Source organism: Anastrepha ludens, chromosome 2, assembly GCF_028408465.1.
Source record: "Anastrepha ludens isolate Willacy chromosome 2, idAnaLude1.1, whole genome shotgun sequence".
In the NCBI taxonomy this organism is placed as follows: Eukaryota; Metazoa; Arthropoda; class Insecta; order Diptera; family Tephritidae; genus Anastrepha; species Anastrepha ludens.
Window position 1 is genome coordinate 73,255,627 of NC_071498.1, and position 23,561 is coordinate 73,279,187.

General features: G+C 36.9%; 1 protein-coding gene across 1 annotated transcript; it reads left to right on the plus strand.

Annotated features, from left to right (window-relative positions):
• Positions 1 to 5,195: 5,195 nt before the first annotated feature.
• LOC128871836 (uncharacterized) lies at positions 5,196 to 23,503 on the plus strand. Its single transcript, XM_054113933.1, has 5 exons — positions 5,196 to 6,244; positions 16,840 to 17,661; positions 17,803 to 19,093; positions 19,191 to 19,872; positions 19,963 to 23,503. The coding sequence occupies exons 2-5, from the start codon at positions 16,851 to 16,853 to the stop codon at positions 21,250 to 21,252; spliced, it is 4,074 nt and encodes a 1,357-aa protein (XP_053969908.1). The 5' UTR covers positions 5,196 to 6,244; positions 16,840 to 16,850; the 3' UTR covers positions 21,253 to 23,503.
• The last annotated feature ends 58 nt before the right edge of the window (positions 23,504 to 23,561 follow it).

Consider the following 23,561-nt stretch of genomic DNA (forward strand, 5'->3'; position numbering starts at 1 on the left):
AATCTTCTCAGAGTGGCCTTTTTTAAACTTCTTTTGTATAATAATACAGTTTTTTTTAACCTAAAGTTTCGCTAGCCTTAAATTAAAAACAAAAAGAAACAAACACCAAACTTAAAAATTGTCGCATTTTCGGTGTAAAAAAGCACTAAATTTATTGTGAAGAGCAAATGGTTGGCAATACTGCCCAACTCAGCAAACGTGACGTCACGTACGCTCTGATGGGCGCAATCCTTGAATATCATCAATATTTTTGTAACAAATATTTGCTCGAAAATAATGTTACTGATTGTTATTCAAGTTTTTCATGAAAACTGTCACTTGATGAGCAGTTAGGTATTTATAGCCCAAAAGTGAGTGCTAAAGTAAGTAATTAAACTAATTTTATTAAACTATATTTGAAATTTTAAGAAATTGTTTTTATTTGAAATAAAAATCTTTTTTTAATACGATCATAAATTTCCAAAAAATTAATTGTGGTATACATGGAGTTTCAGGATTTCAAATTTCAACAATGGGGATCTATGATTTTGAATGGAAATTCTCAGAAAATTCATTTGATACCCTAATAATAATTTTACAGTTAGGAATTTCAGAATTTTGTTAACGTCAACAAACGCCAAACGGTTATTACTTTGAGGAAAATGGGTTTTCGAATCCCAGCATGTTTACCCCATTGCTCTCTCGTTACTCTTTCTTGCGAGAAGTTTTCTTCTATATAACAGTTCTACATGTTATGTATGGTCTGAAAATAGCTAAATTGCAGCATATGGAAATGCCAATATGAGGTGTGTTCAAAAGATGAATTTTCAAATTCCGCGGGTTATAATACGTTCACATATAAGTAGATGATCTACTTTTTAGTGCTTAACTCCCAATCCGTAATTAAAAAGAGAGATTTCCCATACACAATTTCTCTCCCAAAATCTGAGATTATAAAATAATCTTAGATAATAACCATACTTTTTGACATACGAAAATTATTATTACGAATGTAAGGAGAAACATAATAAATAAACTAAATAAAACGGACGTCAGAAAAGAAAACAGGTCTGTGAATATAATGCTAATACATTTTTTGTTAAAATTATTAATTATGGATTAATTTTACAAAAAAAAAAAAACGTGTGTCCATAAACCTTTTGTCCTCTTATTACTTATTATAAAATGTTATATAGAATTCCCCATGCGTATTGCTGCCAAAATTGTTTGCAACCTCAGTAAACGTCGCTTACGGATTTCCTCCAACTGTTTATTATTAGCAGCCAATAAATAAGCTATTTCTTTTCTTTGCCTTTTTTTCATATCGTTAATAATAATTAAACAAACCAAAAACACCGAAATATTCCACCAAAATAATTTATATGAAAAAAAAACCTTTCACAACTGTATTGATAACTGATTGTCAATTTTGCAGGTAATCTATATATCTAAACGGGTGGATTAAGTTTGTGGATTTATTGGTAATTAATGCATATGTGAACGTACTTTGACGTACATTCGGCTTTGCATTATTATTTTTTTTATGTTGGTACACTCGGCTCGAAGATATGTTCACGGTTTTAGCAGTATAGCATATTTAGCTTGTTTGTGAGAGATATAAATAAGACAAGTGTTTTGCGTGTTCGGCGATTTTCTGCCTCAAAGAAGTTGCATCAAGCTTGTGTAAAAAAACAAATTAAGTGCTCGAAAACACTTGAAATGTTAACAGTGGCATACGGCGAATGTACTCCGAGTCAAAAAAATGTTTAGTGGTACTGGCTTTTATCAGAAGTCGAGAAGATGTGAATGACAATGCACGCTCTAGACGCCTTAGCACATCAACAACTGATGAAACTGTTGAGAAAGTGAAGGAAATTGTTATGGAGAATCGTTAAATCACAATTAGAGAAGTTGCAGAGGATATCAACATATCGGTTAGCTAATGACATGCAATCTTTTCGGAAATATTGGGCATGGAGCTTGTGGCAGCGAATGTAGTTCCAAAATTACTGAATTTCGACCAAAAACAATGACAAAAACGATGATCCAAATTTGTTTAAAAGGATCTTAACTGGTGAAGAATGATAGAGAAGAAGATTGCGCCTTTCGAATTCGCCGTGTCGTAAGAGTCCATCAATAAGCAAACAAAATGAAGGGGAATTAATTGTTTGTGAAGAAGAAGAGTAGGCGAAAGCGATTGAAACAAACACAAGAAATTACACACACACACACACACACACATACTTTTTAGCCACTGCGTGCTTTAACAATTTAACACACGGCACTCTGTTTTCATTAATTTTATTACTTTAAATCTCACAAATCACAATATTACCCAGCCATTCACTGAATCTTTACAAACATGTAATTTCTCCTACTTTTGCTTGTTTTGTATTGCGAAGGGAGCTGACGTTAAACTTGTCAAAACCGCAAGAAATAAAGTAACTAGCCGACGGCCCTGTCAGCCAGAACTTTAGATTTAAAGCTAGATATACACGAGGCAACCGTTGAAGCAACGTGTTGCCTTTGTTTAAGAAACACGTTGCGACCGTTGCTTCAATCTCAGTATTGTGTATAACTGTGTTGCAGGAAAGGTACAAGCGGAAGATACGTAAAATTAAATTTTTTAAATGATCGACGAAATACGCTTCTCTTATTATAATTGACGAATTTTTGTACGAAAATGCGGAAGAAGAGATGCAACAAAAGAAGAGAAAGAAAATTTGGTCCAAAAATTGGCTTTTAAAAAAAATTGAATTTTCGAACGAGAGGCTGCTGAAATAACTGAAGGAAAATGAGCCAGCGGACTATAAAAATTACATGAGGATGGTCGAGTCCCTGTTTAGAAAATTGTTGGACTTCGTAAAGACCAAAATAACGAAACAAGATACCATAATGAGAGAGGCAATATCAGCAGAAATTAGACTGGCAATAACTTTGCGGTATCTTGCAACAGGAAACTCTTTTGCGGACTTGAAATTTTTATCAATTTTATTGTATTCATTTTTTAATTGTTCGTATGCTTTTTTTCAAAAATTTTATTTTTATATTTTTCACTACTTATGTATATCCCACAGCTCTCTCAAATTTTTATATTTGTTAATAAATTTAACATAATTTTCATTATTTTCAATTGCCATTTTTTTCTTTTTCAGTTTATTTTACTCCGCACAAACCTTCTTCTTCGCTTGTTTTCAACGAACTGAACGAGTAAAAGCAGTAAACAATGATACACACGAGGCAACGGTTGCTTCAACATGGCCGTGTTGCTGCAACGGTTGCCTGGTGTGTATTTAGCTTAAGAGTAGCAATTATTTATAATTGTTTCTCTTTCTATTAATAATAATAATAAAGTAACTGGTTTTTAATGGCGCCGCGTCAGATACTTAATTCGCCTTGAGTTCGCTACACTGTCTTCCGCTTAAGTCTGATAATGGAACCAATATCTCCTGGTTAACTACTTTGACTTTCCCCTGTCTAGTTTTGCATTGCTGTATACGATACACCACATCATTCGATTTTTGAATCACCCTATATGAATCACCTTTTGAATAAATCCCTTTCTTTCTTTGCGGATTATAAAGAAGTACCAAACTACCTTCAATGAATCCTCCGGAGTTCACAACACGGTCAAATCGATCCTTCGTCTTGTTAATGATTAGCTCGGTATGTTACCTCACATGATGGTTTAATTCGTCCATGCCATCCTGTAGTGCTTTCCAACAACTACCTTCGTGCATTGTAGAAGCGGCACCTTAAATCGCTTCCAAAGATGGTCAGTATAGGCGATTGGCCAGTAGTTTTATGTACAGCTGAGCGATACGCCAATAGGAACATTTCGATGCGTTTGACCTAATTTTGCTACCACTTTCCAGCTACCTTTCGGAAGTGTTCCTCCAGAGTGCAATTAAATCTTTCTATCTGATTGTACCCCCAAATGCTTTGTACGTTTTTTTATATCCCAACAAACAACACATCTCTTTGAATACCTTGGTCTCAATACAATTCAATAGGCACTCCAAACCTAGTCACCCAATTCTGCGTAAAAACCTCAACAATGGTTTTGGCCCCTTGGTATGGTAGGGTGTACACTTCTGGTCACGTACTGAAGTAGTCCAAAACAAGGATCACATATTTTTTGCCGGAGTCACTTGTTAAAAACGGGCCCGCCAAATTCATGGCCACACACTCAAATGGAGAACCTGCGTTGTATTGCTGTATTCTTCCACGACTTCTCTCCTTTGAACCTTCGCTGCCATACACTCCGTGCAATTTCGAATGCATTCGGCAACTTTGCAGTTCACCCAATAAAATCGCTGCTTAATCTTCTCCAGCATTTTAATGATACCCAGATGACCTCCACTAGGTCCATTGTGGAATTCCTCTAACACGGATGCAATTTGAATTTAGGAACTATAATCAGATTATGGAAATGATTTCCGTCTTCGCTTTCCCATACACGATGCCTAACACCATTAAAATTTTTAAGGCTCCTGCATTAATCTGATAATAACTATTCTTTCAGATTTTTTGATCTTCGAAACAATGCCTTACACTCTATGGCACAAGGCTGCCGATATAGTGCATCAGCATTTCCATGTTGTTCTCCTTTTCGATGCCCGATTTCGAGGTCATAATTTTGCAGCCTTTCGATCCACCTTTCGGATGCTTGACTGGAGTAACCAACTCAATGCTGCATGGTCGGTTCTTAACTGGAATCGTTAGCTATAATAATGCTTTTTATTGAGAAATATCTGAATTTTTACATAATTTTTTAGACTTCTTGATACGAGCTTCCATGAAATTGGATCATTTTTTATAAAACTATGTTACATAAAAGAATGTTTCGGAATCAGGTCATCTCAGCTGTGGGCATTTTTTTGGCAACTAGCTGAGAGTGTTTTTACTTGTGGATCTGTACAACGTAGTACTTTCGCGAACATTAATGATGTGTCAGAGTATGAGATATTTATTTTTCACTACAATATTAAAATTTTGAATTCAATTGAAAAAGGAGACATTTTAAGTGGGTGCCGTTAAATTGTGAAAACACAAATGAATATCAAGCCTCCTAATGCAGACTTGTCATAATCTCGAAAAATAAATAAACTGTTTTGAAAGACGCCACCTTCCGTATTCAGTTCCCCTTGCTTGAACATGAACCACCAGACTCCTTGTGTCTGGCAACATTGTACCGTTCAAAGTTTTCCAAGCTGAATTGTCACATTCCAGAGCAGCCAACTTAACGCCGATCTTGGAAAATTTAACAATTTTGTTCGGCCGGCCGTACAAATTTTCACATATTTCTAGCTTTCGAGCACAAAAACTCAGTGTTTTCTTTGTAAATTTATGTAAAAAAGTCGTTCAAGTTAAGGGAAACAAATCTCAAATGTTCACTGTAGCAGAGACAGAAAATCTTTATTGCTGTAAAAAAAATAATTTGCGACGTCTGGATTAGTGTCCCTTGCGCATATTCGATTGCGGTGTGAGGAAATAGAAAGGAGTTCGATCGAAGATAAACGGGGAAAACGTGGAGAAGGCAGAGAAAGCGAGTAGGCGAATAGTGTTATGAGAATTGTAACTGTAGACTGGACAAACGGAAAACACGATATTGCAGTTAGTTTTCTAGAAATAGCTACAAACAGCTTATAGAAACTACCAAAAAAAAAAGATTGGACCAAAATTTTAAGTTTTTAGTGGGTGAGCTAAATAATTTATTGAACGCCCACAATGCAACTATTACGGGTCGAACAGGCAATTTTGTCACATGATTGACACAATTCTATTGTCCCAACATTAAAAGGAGTATACATAGAATAATGCAATTTACACGTTTTTGCTAAAATTACAAATATTAAATGTGTGTGCGTGGACAAATAAAGACGAAAAGTAGAGAAAAATCGATTTGATACAACAAAAAGAAAGCAGAACCGTACATGCATTCAGTGCTTAGTGTGCAAATTGTATGAACGAATAAAAAACAGAGACTCGCACGGCACAGAGGAGCAGAATCTGTAGTAGTTGTGGCACCCAAAAGTGAAAAAAACGTTTTTTTTTTCCAATAGAAAAAGTATGGTTTCATTGGCGGTGACCACTATACCGAAATCTCAGTCCGTTTTTACTCCAAATTTGCGGAACAACAACGAAGATCAACTGACGACATAAAATCGCTGTTAAAAGGAAATCCAAGTCGCCAGCTGTAACTGGACATCGGACGTCTACAGTAGCAGCAAGCGCCGCAGCAAATGCATTTTCAACAGACTATGTAAGTAGTTCAGTATTAGTTGTTTTAGAAACAATAGTAGACTATATATATATTATTACAGAGATTAAATACATATATTGTAATGGGTGTAAGATTTTATGGGTATGCTAGTGGTGGTATGCGTATATTTGCGTGTTTACGCTAGTGTGCATGCAATTGACTGCACATTAGATAGTGTGCAATTTGTATCGCATACAAAGCAGAAGATAAGAGACTTACAAAATGTTAATATCTAATAACTATAGAATGAGGCAGGCTGAAAAGTGTGCATCAACAGGAGCACATAGCAGTGGCAGAGACAGAGCGATGCACCATAACAGCGAATGTGGCTGCGGCATTGTCTAACTGTTTTTCGCCTATGCTGTTTTCTTCCCCTTCACTTCAAAGCTTTTATTAACATTTATTGGTTGTTGTTTTTATATTGTAGCAACGTCTTCCGCTACTTTATTTTTGTTGTCATATAAATACAGTTGTGTTTGTAACATATGACGTGACCTTCGATCCAGCAACAAATCAATAGTAAAATTGTTAGTGTGTCGACTGAATGGCTATCACCCGCTATTGCTCGCATTCATAAGAATACCCGGTTATGATGTGTGAGTATTTGACTGTTTAGTTACTACCCTTCCCCTGCTTCTATTAAATTCACACTCACCTTCTGTACATTAGCAATTTGCACCCCATTTGTGGGTTCATGACAAGCCTGCGCATGTAATATACTATGTATGTAAATTAAAAACAATTCTTTGTAGTAGTAATAACGGAGGTTACTGCTACAACAACAACAATGTGGAAGCCTTGTTTTTGGCCTTGTTCAGTCAGCGGTCACTCGTCATTTCGTTGCCGGTCATCGCGCATCACAGCCCTACTGCAGTATCTTTGCTCACATTTTCCATGCCAATTGATACAATATTGCCAGTGGTTTTAATATTTATAATACACTGCTGGTCTTAGGTTAGACGTACGTTTAGTTGCATACAACTTTGCTTCATATTTCTTTATTAAAGGACGATAGAAAAGAAGTTGAAATGCAAAAACATTTCTGTTTTAATGATACTTTAAATATAATATTCAAATGATTATACATATTTAACAAAATTGTGTTTTTCAAACATTTTCTTAAAGCTAATCAAAATAAGGCGAGTGTTTCTTGGTCATTAGAATATACCCACTTTGGCAATTTAATTTTTATAAGAAAAGTATTTGGATTTTAACTTAAATTACTATTTGATTTATTTGAAATAAAAAATAATAATAATTTCAGTAATGAGTACTGCCTCCTTTGTTAGTAATAACTTCATAAATCCGGTCCTTCACAGAATGATACAAGGAATCTATGTAGTTCAAGGAAATCTCGCTCCAAGCACGTTTAATATCTGCAGTTAATGTTTCTTTGCCAGCCCCAAACATTTTCAATTACGTTAAGATCTGGAGAATATGGTGGCCAGGTCATGATATTCACGTTTTGACTCGAAATTAAAGATTTTACTACTCGAGAGTTATGAATAGAAGCATTGTCTTGTTGAAAAATCCAAGGAATTGGTCCAAAGAGATCTTTTAATTTTGGAAATACGGACTCCAACAATGTTTTGAAGCGATCGCCGTCCATCTTTTGATCGATAAAAATCAAGTCAATTGTTTCATAAAACGTGAAAGCACCCCACACCATTATTCCCCCTTCTCGGCTATGGTGGCGACTTAAATATAGCTCATCTTTCCGCAACATCTTTCCGCAAATCTAAATTAAAACGTTTTTCATCAGTAAATACAACTGAACGCCAATCATTTAGTCGAGTGTCAGATTGGACAGTCCACGTCATGTATTCTTTCGCGAATTGAAGCCGGTTTTCTTTGCGTATTGCATTCAAAGGGGGTTTCTTCTTGATTTTTAGACGCTTCAAATGTTCTGCATTTCTGATCGTACGCTGAACTGATTTAGTCGAATTCGAAGCAATTCTAACAATTTGGCGTACTGCTTGTTTTGATAGTGCTTTTTTCCCCTTTGAAGTTATTTCCATATGCCTCCGGATCCTTCAAATATCTGTAAACAGTTCTGGAGCTGCGATTTATTTGTTTGGCAATGTTCTGCTCGCACCGTAACGATTCTTTGGGCCAGCATCGAACGAATCTAATACACTAACACCCGGTCTACGCCATGCCTACTAGCAGAGCTACACATACTATCAAAAGTGGCGTTATCAAACGCCCCCTCTATGTCCAAAAATATTCCCATAGTCTGTTAGTGGCTAGCTCTACCTTAGCAACAAGGTTTTTCAAATCATTTAATGTACATATTTGAATAGGCATGCTGAAATGGAGAAGGACACTTCGGTATGTACAATTATGTGATGTAAATATAAGGCGACCGGCGTAGCCGAATGGGTTAGTGCGTTACTACCATTCGGAATTCACAGAGAAAACGTCTGTGAAACACCAAAATTAAGAAAAACATTTTTCTAATAGCGATCGCCCCTCGGCAGGCAATGGCAAACCTTCGAGTGTATTTCTGCCATGAAAAAGCTCCTCATAAAAAATATCTGCCGTTCGGAGTCGGCTTAAAACTGTAGCCGGCTTAAAACTGTAGGAGGAGGAGCTCGGCCAAACACCCAAAAAGGGTGTACGCGGTAAATATCAACTGCTTATGGCTATGGACATAACTATCGTTATGGTTAATACTATGGGATGGCACTTGTACTTTGAAATTTAGCTTAATATAATACGATCATTTTTAAAAACTTTGAGTGTGTTCGCCGCAGTTAACATTTACTCTGCTAGTTTATTGACGGCGTGTTGCTAATAAGCTGCCACAATATTGCGCCTAACGTGTTTGAAAATATGGGAACTTAGGCCGATAAATTTGTTTCGTTTGAAGTTATTTTATGTTAAAACCAATAAATAAACAATGTTAAATTTTAGAGTAGGATTTAAAAAAAAAAAATTATTTTTCCCCTTCCATTTCGACTTTATATTGTGATGACAGAACGCATGACGTTGGTGTTGTTGCAGAAATTTTATGATAGGACGTGACACCATCTCATGACCCCGCCTCCCAGACACGTCAGCAGACACCTCTTCAATTACGCCGACGAGATCCAGGACAAAACGAACTGACAACTGCTGGCCGGAGAGTGTTTATATAGATTTTAAACGACATTCATCGGAAGACACTTACCACCTTTGTAAGATCCCGACCCCCGAATGCCGTTATCAGAGTCCAACCATCACCCATAACAGATGAAGAGCTCCAGCTATCCTGAAAGACGCGTAACCCTGGCACAATTACGTTCTGGACACTGTAGCAGGTTAAACTCCTACCTATCCACGATTGACCCCGAGATTCTAAACATATGTTCGGCATGTGAAGGCACTCCGCACGACACCCGTTCATCTAACACCTCTCTCCTTCTGGACCCAACCTGTCGAAACAGAAAGTTTCCTGAGCCTACCGTTAGATGAGCTAGACGAAAACGGCCGGTGATCTACACAACACTGACAGGATTAAGTAAACTGCCACAACAACAACAACAATTTTTTATATTCAAAACTTACAATTACATAGGAAACTATACGAAACAATCATAAAAATTTAGTTTCAGATGTTAATCTGATCAATGTTATCTGTGTATTTGCATTTGTAACGAAGTGTTTGTTAAAACAAGCAACGAATTGTCCCGTTAGTTCCGTACAGGTTTGGTACTTGCAAATTGCGGCGCAGATACTGTGAGCGTCAAAATAAAGTGTACAGCGTACATCAGTAGCATTTTAGCGATGTTGTACGGTAAAAAATACCGTTATATTTGCTTGTTTACTTCCTTTTTCGATGCATTGAAACTTTCTTCATATTGCATTTTAATGGTTGCAATCGGTAGAGTGAAAAGTTTTTGTCTAGAGTAAATTAAATTCTATTATTTATTTTTTTTTTAATAATGGGTAAACAAACTTCGACTGATGTTAGAGAACTGGTATTAACGCTTCGCAATGAAGGTAAAACCTTTCATGAAATTTTCCATAACCGAATTGCAAAGTGGCTGCCCTATTTCTTCGATAGCCTCACGAATTCCATCTTTGAGGTCTTGAATCGACCCTGGGCTGTTGCCGTAGATCTTCTCTTTCACGTGGCCCCAAAGAAAAAATTCACAAGGTGAAACTTTTCCCGTAAAAGATCAATGCATGGTTTCGTTGCTTGTGTAGCACATAGCGCCGTCTTGTTGAAAATAAACGTTGCCTAGATCAATACCATCCAAATCTTTAATCATCGCTCGATAGCCTTTTATATATATTAATTAAATAACACCTGTTATTGGAAAATCTTTTATATGTAAATATCAGCTGCTTATGGCTATGGCACCAATAATTGATGAGAAAAATATCGTTATGGTAAATACTATGGTTAAGGATTTGGCGTTATGGTGCCGTTAGAGGTGGCAACTTTGAGTTTAACCAGCAATTCGATAATTTCTTAAACATTAGTCTTTGTGATTTTTCTTTTTTTGAACATAAATAGTTTACACAGTGCATCGAATTTCCGAACCAAACAAAGTGCTAAACGAGAGTCTCCTCTCGAGTGCAAAGGGTTAACAAAAACAAACGGCTCGTATTCTTTTTGCAATGTACAAAATAAAGGGGTTTTCAATAAGGGCGGGTAGATGTTGAAATGCAATAAAATGGCGTTTGCTGTGTGGCACGTAGCGCCGTCCTGCTGGAACCACATGTCGTCTAGATCCATATGGTTCAATATGGGCCATAAGAAATTGGAAGGGCCACCACGTCTACCGAAAAATGGGCGCAATGGGCGCAATACGCGCAACGTTTGCGTTAATGAACACTCATTTTGATAATAAAGTTTTATCATTTGAACATGCTGTTCAATCGTGTAACTTGCCATGATGATTTGGCATAAACAACTGAACAATAAACAAAAGATTTGACAGATGTCACCAAAGCAAAATGGCTGCCACAGGGCGTCAAAATCGACCCGCGCCAATTAAAAACCCCTTTACAATACAAAAAACATTATACCACAGTGAAGCTTGGCGGAGGCTCGGTGATGGTATGGGGCTGTATGTCAGCGAACGGGGTTGGTAAATCACAATTTTTGGATTGTTTACTTAGACATTCTGAAAAGCAATTTGAAAGAATCAGCAAGCAAATTGGGTTTGAGTGGCGGATGGTATTTCCAACAGGACAGCAATCCGAAGCACAAATCCCATATAAATACTATAGTAAAGGAGTGGTTGCTTTATAACGTGCCATTTATAACATTTATAATTTGCTACTCCAAGTACAGACCCCTATAGAACATGTAGGGGACGAATTAGAACGGCGGATAAGCGAAAGAACTTATAGCAACAAAGAAGAATGTTGTCATTCGCGCTCCAGCGAATGAAAGAAATAACATCCGGAACAAAAAAAAAAGTTTCTTCCATGCGAAATAGGGTTAGGGCAGTAGCAGAGGCATAGTGAGTCCCAATAAGAGCCAAACCAAACCATTTTCATTTATTATAATTAGGTTAATAGTATTTTTTTATAGAGTACATATAATTTTCTGTGCTGTGAAATCTTTTTTTTCGTTTTTTTATATACTTAAAAAAGTTTAATTATCGGAATAAATATTTGTGTAATATTAAAGATTAAAACCTTCTTCTAAACGCATTATTTGTGAAGGATACGTAAAGTTTTCTGTATGTCTGTATATTGGATTAGTGAAAAATATGCTTTAAAAAATTACTGACCAGATGGCGCTCAGATTGAGATATTTTTCGAATAATTTAAGAGTCTTACAAAATGTAAAAGCAAAAAAATATTTCAAGTTATTTTACAAAAGAAAAAAAAAAAAAAATAAAATAAAATAAATGAACCGTTGCAACTCATGCTATTTTAGAAATTCTATGGTGGTTCATTTTCACGTGAAGCACTGTATGTACGCTGCAGGAAACTTGCTGTGATTGATACAAAATATGCATATATGAATAATTAGAAATTTACTACTTATTATTGTTTATCATCATCAACAACAGGGTGAATAATACCCCAGCCATTCAGCGTTCCTGCTCCTTTGTCTTTGGTGATATTTTTTATATGTTTCAGTGTATGACAAGGTTGAATCATTCAATTGAAAATTGAAAGCATCTAACAGCAATAATATATGCAAAGAAAAAAATAAAAATAATATGTGCCAAGTAAGAAAGTAAAAAAAAAGTATTGCACTAAATTTTTTATCATAAATAAGTACTATATATGGATGTCTCTGAGGGCATTCATTCCACTTCCACTCTTCAATTAAATAATCATTGATTATTTAATAGATCTGTTGGTTGTTTTGCGTACATGTGCCAATGCTGCTTATCGCAAAAAACTATTAAGTGTGTATTTATTTACTTTTTGTTAAAAAAAATAATAATAAAGAAAAACCTAATCGAAGAGTTAACTGATAAAAGCGCCAGGTGATGCATAAGTTCAGAAGCTCTTTGACAAACGAATGGCAGTGGTGGTGGTAACATCACTCAAAGGAAGGCTATCGAAATTTTTTAACGATAATCACGCGCTTGCTTCAGTTTTATTTTTCTTTAATTTGCCACTAACGTTGCGTCCTTCACGTTCGAATTGATTTGTGATGGCGGATGTGCTTTGAAAGTGGATTATGATGCGGTTTATTTAAATTTTGTTATGTATTGTTTTAAAGAAAAAGGATTTGAAAAAATATAAAAAAAACGTACAAACAAAAATAAAATTAAAATTTTAAGTTTAACTTAAATTAAAAAAGAGGTCCATAAACAGGAAAAAATTTTTGTCCACCAGCTCCGACTTTTTAACTTTGGCGTATTGGTATTGAAGAAAATATAGAATTTTCTCTTGCTCTACCTCCATTTTGTAACGCCGTAATAAACAACTGACTTTACTAAACATAAAACTGTCGAGCTTTTTGTGATGCGTAAAATCACCTTTGAATCTCCGTGCAATGCATACATAATGAGATATGGCTCATAAAGATACCTAATATTTTCTAACAACTATATTTTGAGTAAAAAAAATGTATATTCAAGTGAACAGCATGACAAAAATTTAAATATAAAAAAAAATTTAATTAAATATCTACCTCTATACGAGCATAGTACATACAGCTATGGTCTGTGTCCAGAGCAGTTCCCAATTTCAAATTGTTTAAATTCGTGTATTAATTTCATATATGATTAGTATTTTATTGAGTATCAATTATTTTTTAAAGCTGCCTCACACCTGCGAGGTACAGTTTTATTAACATTTGGCTTCTCTCCAAAGGAATAGAGTTCCATGCTGCCAGTACTCTTAATATAGTTTATTGGCATTTTAAATTTTTTTTCAAACTTTATCTTTAATATCGTTTCACAAATTTTCAATGGGGTTAAAGTCAAGGTTCTGTGCAAAATCCAGAACTGCAATTTTTTCGTTGGAAAGCCAATTTTTCAACACTTTTGCTGTATGCTTGGGGTCGTTATCTTGAATGAATACCCAGTTTAGAGGCATGTACTTGAAGCAATATTGCTCCATTGAATTTTTGACGACATCAAGATAAGTAACCTCTATTCCCACAATTGGTCCAATTCCATTCCCAGAAAATTATACCCAACCGTGTTTTACGGTATTTGTTGAGTACTTTTCAAATGACCAATATGATTTTAAATGAAAAAGTTGGTTTTAAAACTTTAATTAATGATTTGCTATTTCGCTGTCTAACGTAATAATATGCATTTCGAGTGAGTCTTGGCCAAAAGAAACATTAAAAAAGTTAATGGAACTTGTTGTCCGGTATTAGAGAGAAGTGATTCACAGCATAAAATTGGCATCGCAATATGTATATCAGTTAAACTTCTAAGAAATAATTCGTATAGAGGACAATACAGCGTCGAAGTGCGCTAATTCTCTGGCCACAGCTGTGTATTCTACTATGTTACGGCATTGCAAATACAGTTTCTTTTACACCTTTTTTTGACAGACGTTTTTCACCTAACGTTTTTTTAAGGCCAACTTCTCTATTCTTTCGACTTGAACTTTATGCTGTAAGCGTCGTGGAAGAATTCTTTTCATGTCTTCGAAGCTTTTGAACTTAACCTGGTAGCCCGTAATTAACAGGGGTTCTTCCTTTTTCATTTTTAGTAATATTAAACTTTTTGAGTGTACATGCCTGCAACCTTTTGCTCGCTGGTGTTGTACTTTCAATAGTGTTGTGCTTTTATAAATCTTTCTTAACGGCCCAACTCACTAGGTTTAACAATGGTTTTGGAGCTCCCGAATTCTTTGTAAATTTTTTTTGAAACAATCTTAGAAAAAAAAAAATTACGAAATATATGTACAACTGTGAACATGAAATTAACAGTACCCTTAAAAAAATATTTTGAAGTCATTTTTTTTTTCTCTATAAATCATACAAAAGAAAATTTCAATATCAAATATCTACCAAGGGTTGAAATAGCAGTTTTTTAAGGTTATACAAGGAATATTAATAAAATTTTACAAAGATTCAGACCGAAGTACGTTTTTTTTATTTCTTATTTATATATTGTTTTTCAATTGAGTGAGTGTATGCATATGCAGTTACGGTCAGAATCTTAGTAGTGCTTATGGCTCATTATACTTAAGTGGCCACGTTTTTTTTTATCACAACAATTTTTCGCCACCCACTGTAACATCCGTTAGATTAAGAAGTCGGCTTCAAGTGCAACCACTTGTTAAACTTAACCTGTTGGCTTCGTTAATTTTGCATGAAATTTTAGTTGCAGCGGCTTTTTTGTCAGTCAAAATCTTAGTAGTGCATGAAAAAGTATGTGAAAGATTAATGTTATCGCCACTATCTTTGTGAAAATTAAAAAAAAAAAAAACGGTGAGATTAGTTTATTTAATTGATATTCTGTAGCTAATGCTGATGGAAAAACTTATGTGGTAGTGCAAAATATCATTGGTTGCTCACCAACAATGGTACGTAATGCCATAAAGTACAAACCAAGTGGCAAAAAGCGTGGAAAAAAGCTAACAATGTCGGCAAGAGAAGTTAAGTCTATCGTCAGATTTTCAAAGCAGTTTCCATTTGCGGCTGCAACTGAGATAAAAGATACCTTAAAAGTGTCTTCGAGCGTTGAGACTGTCCGGCGGCATTTGCCTGAGCACGACCTGGGTGCCCACAGTCCAAGAAAAGTACCGTTGTTGACAAAAAAGCATTTAAAGAAGAGACTTCGATTCGCCAAAGAACATATAAATTGGCCTTCGACCAAATGGCGCAACATTTTATGGTCGGAGGAGTCGAAGATTATCTTGTATGGTGGAAAGATATCGCGCCAATATGTAAGACGTAACACATAACACCGAATACCAGCCAAAGTATACAACAAAAACAATAAAGCATGGTGGTTCTAGCATTATGGTCTGGGCATGCTTTTCATGGCTAGGCGTGGGGCCCATTAATTGGGTTAAGGAAATGACGACTGGCGCTTCATATGTTGATATGTATACTCAAGGACGTCATGCTGCATATGCCAGAGACGAAATGCCGCTTGTTTGGACGTTCCAGCAAGACAACGACCCCAAACACACGTGCAAAGTTGCTAAAAGATGGTTTGAGGAGAGTCAGATCAACGTAATGGAATGGCCGCCACAGTCACCAGACATAAACCCCATTGAAAAATTTGTAAATGAGGCAGTAGCCCAACGCAAGCTAACATCTAATACGCAACTATGGGAAGCTGTAAAGAGCGCATGGGAGTCGATTTCGATTGAAAGATGCCAAAAACTTGTTGACTCAATGCAACGCCGTTGTCCTGCAATTCTAAAGAATAATAATATGCAACAAAATACTAATTTAATTACTAAACAAAACCCCATGTAAAAATAAAAATAAAATCACCATCATATAAAAGTTTTGTCAAAATTTTTCTTACAATTTGTTACAAGTTTTTAAGTAAAGTTTTTGATCGCTCAAAATTCGCTACCGTTTTTCTAAATTTTCTAAATATAATTTTGCCTTACTGAAATAAGATAAACGTAGGATTTTTTTTGGGGATTTGTTTTGTTTGACCATTCCATTTTACGTATGTGCACTACTAAGATTTTGACCGCAGCGGTCGAGCGAAACACTGCACCACAGAACAACGAAAGCAGATTCTGAAATTGAGGGTAGATGGAAGATCTTACACAGAAATACAAATTATTGTTTCATGTTCAGCAAAAATGAAAAAGGGCTTAAAAAGAGCTGTCCAAAATGCCGAGCCAAGTAACAATCAATAACTTTGTTAAATTGTTAAAGATGCGTGGTTTTTTATATAAACTTGGTCAGAATCCGTTTCTTATGGCGGTTGCTATTTTAATGGTTTTTGTTATATGAATTTTTGTTTTTCGCTAAGAATTGAGTGAAATATGTATTCAGTTAAAGAATTTAATAATGTTTCAAAATAATAATAAAAACTCTATCACATCATACATAGATAAATTTTTTTTGGAAAAAATCTAATATTTTTTTGGTACTGCTAGTTTCGTGTTTAGAACTGTATTTATATATTTCATTAGTTGTTATTTTCTTTGACTGGTATTTGTTTTCTAAATAAATTGTAAATTCTTGTAAATTCCAGGTGTTCAAAAAATGCCCAGAAATGCTGTAAAGAAATTAATTAACGACGTGGTGTGTCTTCCAATACAAACAGCTAAAACAACAACAGTAACAGAAACAATAATTGTAATACAAAATACTACACCAACAAAAACCATTACAACACAACAAGGAAAAAGACGAGAAAAGCAAGGTGAGCAAACAGAATTAGAAAAAGAAAAGCAGGATCAACAACAAAAACAATCAAACAAGAGAGGACAACGTAGAAAACGGCGAAGCAAACAACGATCTAAGAAACTTACTACCACGACGTGCAGCACTACCACAGTTAGTCCCAAAACCATAGAAACATCAACAAGAAAAGCAAGTGGCGATAAAAAGCCTCTTAAATCAAGATCAGCCACATCAAAAAAACTCTATTCTCCGCCATATTTCTCTACACTATATCCCATCGTTATCGAGACTTGCTTCGAATTAGAGTCACTGACCGCCAGCGGAAATAGCAAAGCAGGAACAACAGGAAGTAGTATAAAAGCTGCTGGAGCAGGCGGCACTTGTGTTATCGGTGTTACTAATACTCAACGTCTCAACAATACTTGTAGACGGCAGCTACGCCGACGGCGTAGCGTTACCAATTTTACTAATCGTAAGCACAGAGCAAAGGCTAAAGCGGCGGCGGCGGCGAGAGCGTCGCCTGTGTTGAAAGTTCGCGGCAATAGCAAGGAAACCGCAGCGCGATTAGCGACTTTACGCAATCGAAAGAAAGTAGAAGAAAGCAGTAAGGACAAGAAAAAACAAAAAGTTGGGAACAACAACTGTGAACTGCAAGTGAAAAGGCACGCAGGTGAGAGCATTAATAAAATTATGTTTGTAGTGTCTAAGTGGAAAAGTTGTGTTACGTAGGTGTCACTAATTCTTATAACAACTCATAATGATGACAAGAATATGATAAATATTAAATTGAAATTTTTATGGTTTCTTGCAGCCTGGTATAATTTGAATGAAGCGTTACTAAACAAAATCGAACCGCTGGAAGTTGAGGTGAAAAAAAGCGGTAGTAAGCGTAAACGCGACAGCAGTGTCGCGGCAGCACGCAAGCGCAACAGCATCACACTCAAGCACACCCCGCCACCAGCGGTACACTTGTCTCCAGCAAGTTTTGATTTTATCACGCTTCCTTGCGTTGGTGCGCCAGCGGCAGAAATTAGCGCTGGTCCTAGTATCGTTAAAACTTCTGAAAGTATTAGTCAAGCCAACGCTACACAGACATCCTCAACAGCAACAGAAGTCTCTGTTGAGTTAACTGACGTAGCAACCTCAACTAGTACGGCGACAACAGCGAGCAAAGGAGTAGTTGCAGTCACGAAAGCAGCTATATCTAATTCCGAATATAGCTCATCTGTTAGCAGCGGCAGCAGCAAAAAGCGTGCACGCGGCGGCATGTCTTTGTACGAGCGTCGGTACCAAACCACAGACGCAGAGCCGCGCTCTGGTGCGAGCGTAGTCACAAACGGCTACCTCAGTTCAACGCGCACTTCATCGGCCTCGTCGAGCGCCGTACACTCGGACGCCGACAATACACAGGACATCACCCAACAGTACTATATGCCAGTGGCATCAGTCTCCAGTAGTGGCCTCGCCGGTAGCAGTAGCAGCGGCAGTGGTGTTATCGCAGCCGTACCGCTAGGCAATGGCAGCGCACTGAATCATGCACCTTCCATGGCGACTCTCTGCAATATTGGCAACACTTGCTACCTGAATTCGGTTGTGTATACGCTGCGTTTTGCGCCACAATTTCTACACAATCTTCATCACTTGATAGTGGATTTGTCAAGCATACAGCAGTGTATAGCGCGTCAACGCGCCGCCAAGTCATCGTCGTTGGGACGTGGCATTAGTGCCGTACAATTGGAGAATGCGCGTAGCTGGAGTAGCAAAGATTTGGCAGCGCTCGAACAGAATGCACTTATGAATGTCGGTGTTGGTGGCGTGGGCGGTTGCGGGGGCGGCATTGGGCAGAAAAGTAGCCACCAAATGTTAACCGAACGCTTGCATGAGTTGTATCAGTGTTTGCATCGCAATGAGCTAGCCGAATCGACGGAGCCTTTCCATGCGGATACGTTGTTACATGCCGTGCAGGATGTGAATGCGATTTTCGAAGGGAACCAGCAGCAGGATGCACATGAGTTTCTAATGTGTTTGCTGAATAGCATACGGGAGACTTGCCAGCTGCTGATCAAAGCCATCGGCGAGTATCCGGACCTAATAATGAATGGGTGAGCTATATTAATATAAACTTTTCTGATTCATAAATCTCCATTGTGTTTCTTTTATGAGTTCATCGCTTTGCTTATCGTTTATCACTTTTTATAGTTACATTCGTAATCCCGATGAATTGGACACCTACACTATCGAACGTGATGCACTGGGTGGAACCAATGCCACGCCAAGTAGTAGTAATGCACATGGTGGTAGTGGTGCGCCCGGGGCATCAAATGCCACCAATTCATCGTCGTCTAGTCTCAGCACAAGTAACATTACGAAAGCGTCTTTTTTTTCGCGGAAGTCCAAACGAAAAGAGGAATCAAAAAACTCCAAAAACTCGCGGTTGCAATCCCCGCTCAAAGATGGACAGAGTGGTGGCATACAGGCTACTTCGAACAGTCTGTTCTACTTGAATTCTGTAGATCTCAGTGGTGCGTCATCGAATAATGCGAGCACGACTTCGGCGACGGCAACTGTTAGTGCGTCAGCTAGTAGTCCAAGCACTACAGTGAAAGGTCTTTCAGTTAGTACTACAGGCAATGATTCGAAAAGTGAGCTTTCTTCACCTGTCATGTTGAAGGATAAAGAACGCTTGGCCGAAAAGATACGCGAGTTGGGTTTAGACTTCTTCAGTGAGGATTTTGAAGGTGTAACCGTCTCCACTACGAAATGTTTGAGCTGCGAAACGGTCACGGAGCAGAAAGAAAGTATGATCGACATTGCAGTACCGGTACCTATTTCTGGCTATGATAATGCCGATTTAACGGATAAACCCAGTGCTTTTATACAGGTAGGAGACATTTTTCTTCTAAAAATCGATTTAAATATTATATAAGCTGTTATTCTTAAAACTCGATATTTCTTATTTTATTTTACACAGAATTCATGTGTTACCCGCGAGTTCTTTCGCGGCGAGAACAAATACCGCTGCGAACAATGTACTGGTTACACCGAAGCCATACGCTCTATCTCGTATGAGGTGTTGCCGCGCCTGTTGGTCATCCAGTTGAGTCGCTTCTCGGGGGGTATGGAAAAGATAAACAGTTACATTCCCACTTCGTTCACTTTGCAATGTTTTTGCGCTAAATGCTGCGAGCTCAGCGATGCCAATAAGCTGCATATCTACAAACTGTATAGCGTCATAACGCATGTTGGTGCGACCATGTCTGTGGGCCATTACATCGCCTACACCTGCTCGTTGGACTGGGCCAATGAGTATGTGAATTGCCCAAAGGATAGACGCAATGCTAATATTAATAGCGGTTCGCAGCAAATGGGCCTTCAAGCGAACGGACTTTCGAACAATAGTTTTTACCCATTGGGAGGTGGTGTAGGTTCGGCTGCATCTGGTGGCGGTTCAACGCCAAACGAACGCAGTAGCCCCGGTACACAAGCTGCTTCTGCAGCAAGCGCGGCGGCATCGGCGCTCGCATCATCGGGATCCAGTCTGATGAAGAAGATGAAGTTCGGTCGCAGCAAAGCCTCGAGCAGTGGTGATATGAGTAAGAATATGAAAAATTTGAATGGTATCACAAGCAAAGTCATCACGAATGGAATTGGCAAGCTGAGTATGAACACGACATGTCACAGTTTGACTTGCTGCGCGACGCGAATTTGCAGCGTACAGCAGCAACAATTGCAACAGCATCAGTTGAGTGCCAGCAATAATGAGTTGAGCGAAGAGACGCTGCCAAATGGTTCCAATCACGCATCAGCCTCAATGAGCATTAGCGGTAGCAGTAATGCTGGAGGCGGCGGTGGCAGCGGTACTGGTAGTGGTGGCAGTAGCACTACTAGCGGTTACAGCAGTTACCCAGTTGGTTATGGCAGTACTGGACGAGGTGGCACGAAGGCCAGCGCTTGTGGCGGTTATGCGTCCAGTTGTGGCAGTCTTTCGGCGATGGGTAGCAGCAATGGCGAACCCATATGGTACATGTGCGACGATGATAAAATCAAAGCGATGACGCAACGTGAATTCGAAGAATTACTGTCGCCAGCGCGCAAAATCACCGTTACGCCGTACCTGCTCTTCTATGCGCGCTTCGATTTGCAAACATCGACGCCGCCTAGCGCTAAATCCACATCGACTGCGGCGCAGCAATCTTCCTGGTCCAATGAGAATTTGACGTTGAATCCAGGCGCTACAGCAGCCGCCCTGCATAAAATGTGAGTAACGCTGAGCGAGTCGGTTGTGGCGACGGTTTCAACGGCGCAACAACAGCAAATGCAGTTGCAGCAGCTGGACCAGTTAATGGATGCGGTTGCAGTAGCAGCACATGCACGCAAATCTAGGCAGCATATCTGTGCACGTCGTCGCTGCAACTGTGAGCAGGTAATTTAATTTGCGGCTACGATGGCGCGGGCTAATGGTAAACTCATGGAGGGGAAATGTAATGAACTGAAACGTAGAAAGCGACGAGCTCTAGGAGACGTTGAAATAGAGGATTTTTGCTGTGGGCGGAAAAATCGCACATTGGCCGCGTCATCGGCTGCGAGAAATCATTCATGTATGTTTCTCGCGCCTGCCTCTTCTCCAATTGTGATTGTGCTAATTATTATTCTTATTTGTATTCCTTATTATTATTATTATAGTATGACTCACACAAACACATATGTACATTGAAGCGACCAGTTTGTAATATTCAATATACTAATTATGCTTACTAAATTACATTTCACATTTCATTCAGCAATTAAATATTATTTATTATTGTGCGTGTATTGCTAATTATAAGTAATATATTTTAGTTAACGCATTCGTTTTGCTTTAGATACATTTATAGCTAAGATGTTTTAGGCGAGAAGGCCTGCAATGTAAGAAAAAAAATATAGATATATTATGCGACTAAGTTTTGCTAATACAACGCATTCATGAAATCAGCCTAGTTGCTCAGGATGCGGCTTAACATTATTTGAAATCTTTAAAACAATATTTTCTTTGAATGCAAAATTAGTTCATTGAGTTTGCCAAATATCTTCTAAGATGAATCAAATGAATTACAAGTTTCAACATTTTGCAACACCGAAAAACATAGCTATTCTACGCTTCAATTTAACTGATCGACTGACTAGTTAGTTTAATACAGTGGTCGAAATCAAATAAATAAAAGCAGTGCTAGATATGGTTATTTCTGTTTATTCCGTAAATGAAACGAACTTTGTGACTGCATTCAGATGACTTAGCTATAAATAAATTAAATTCTGCGGTTGGGCACTATATCCAGCTATTCATCACTTTTTTATTTCGATATTTGCCTTTTCAACTGGGTTTTTTTTGCTATTTAGTAGTACTGTACAGCAGTTTAATCAAGTTCTTTAATCTTATTCAGAAGCATACAAAACTAATTCGGCTTTCCAGTTTTTTTGTTTCGGTTATTTTATTCACCGCTTCAAATCCGAATTCAGTACTTGTTCAGGTATTTTAGAAGTTATCAGGCTGATCTTAGGTTCAATGTTTTAATTTGCCTAAAGCAGCTGAGGTTAATAGTGGCGGATACTCTTATCATCATATTCACTTACTAATTTAATTTAATGAAAAATAAAAAAGTTGACTGATCCTCTCATTTATATTGATACAAATATATATATATATATATATATACAATGCAGAAAATCTATCAAATACAAATCTAATTGGAAAGCATTAAAAATAATAATAATAAATTATAAAATGACAAGAAAGAAAAAATTACACTTAATAAAAGCCTGTTCGTACTCTGCAACTACTGGATAAGATACGTTAAAGGTGATAAGAAATAAAAATCAACAAACAATATTAAAACGTTAAATGCAAGGATAAAGAAACAATATTATTTAATTAATAAGAAATCTATTGATAAACGGAAAAACAAATATCAAAGATAAAAAACACATTCATACATATATTTGCCTTCTTGTTTTACGAACAAATTCATTCCATTTTTATTTTTATTTTAAATTTGTAATAAATGCTAACAGTAGTCACAACAAACTGCTTTTGTCGCAAATAAAATATGTTTTAAATTTACTTAATTCATACAAACAAGCGTATGTACAGTGGCGGTCAAAATAATAGCAGCGTGACATATAGAAAAGTTTTGTAATAAATAAAATGATAAAAAAATATTTATTAATATATAAAAAAATCTAGTATTCTTTATCTGAAAGTAAACGCATAATACTGTTAACAACAAAAAGTATCTAAAATCAACGCAAATTTTCAGCCACTTTAAATTGCACGATATTGTACCATAATTGAATAAGCTATGTAACTATCTTTGAAAACTTTGTACAAAGTTTAAAACTTTGATTTACACTTGTGGACAAAATAGTAGGTGTAACAAAGTTTTTTTTAATAACATTCAAAGATTTGTAAAGACAAGAGTTTTTTTTATTGTTTTAGTAATGTTTTATTTCATTAAATAAAAATATGTTGAAATTCATTTTACTTTTTACACTCAAATGAAAATTTAATTATAACAAAAAAATACCATTGGTCAA

Bases quoted from the DNA above. Each gene is read 5' to 3' on its own strand.
- LOC128871836 (XM_054113933.1), top strand. From the start codon at position 16,851: ATGCCCAGAAATGCTGTAAAGAAATTAATTAACGACGTGGTGTGTCTT. The intron at 19,094-19,190 runs GTGAGCTATATT...CACTTTTTATAG, and splicing joins CCGGACCTAATAATGAATGG to TTACATTCGTAATCCCGATG. The intron at 19,873-19,962 runs GTAGGAGACATT...TATTTTACACAG, and splicing joins AACCCAGTGCTTTTATACAG to AATTCATGTGTTACCCGCGA.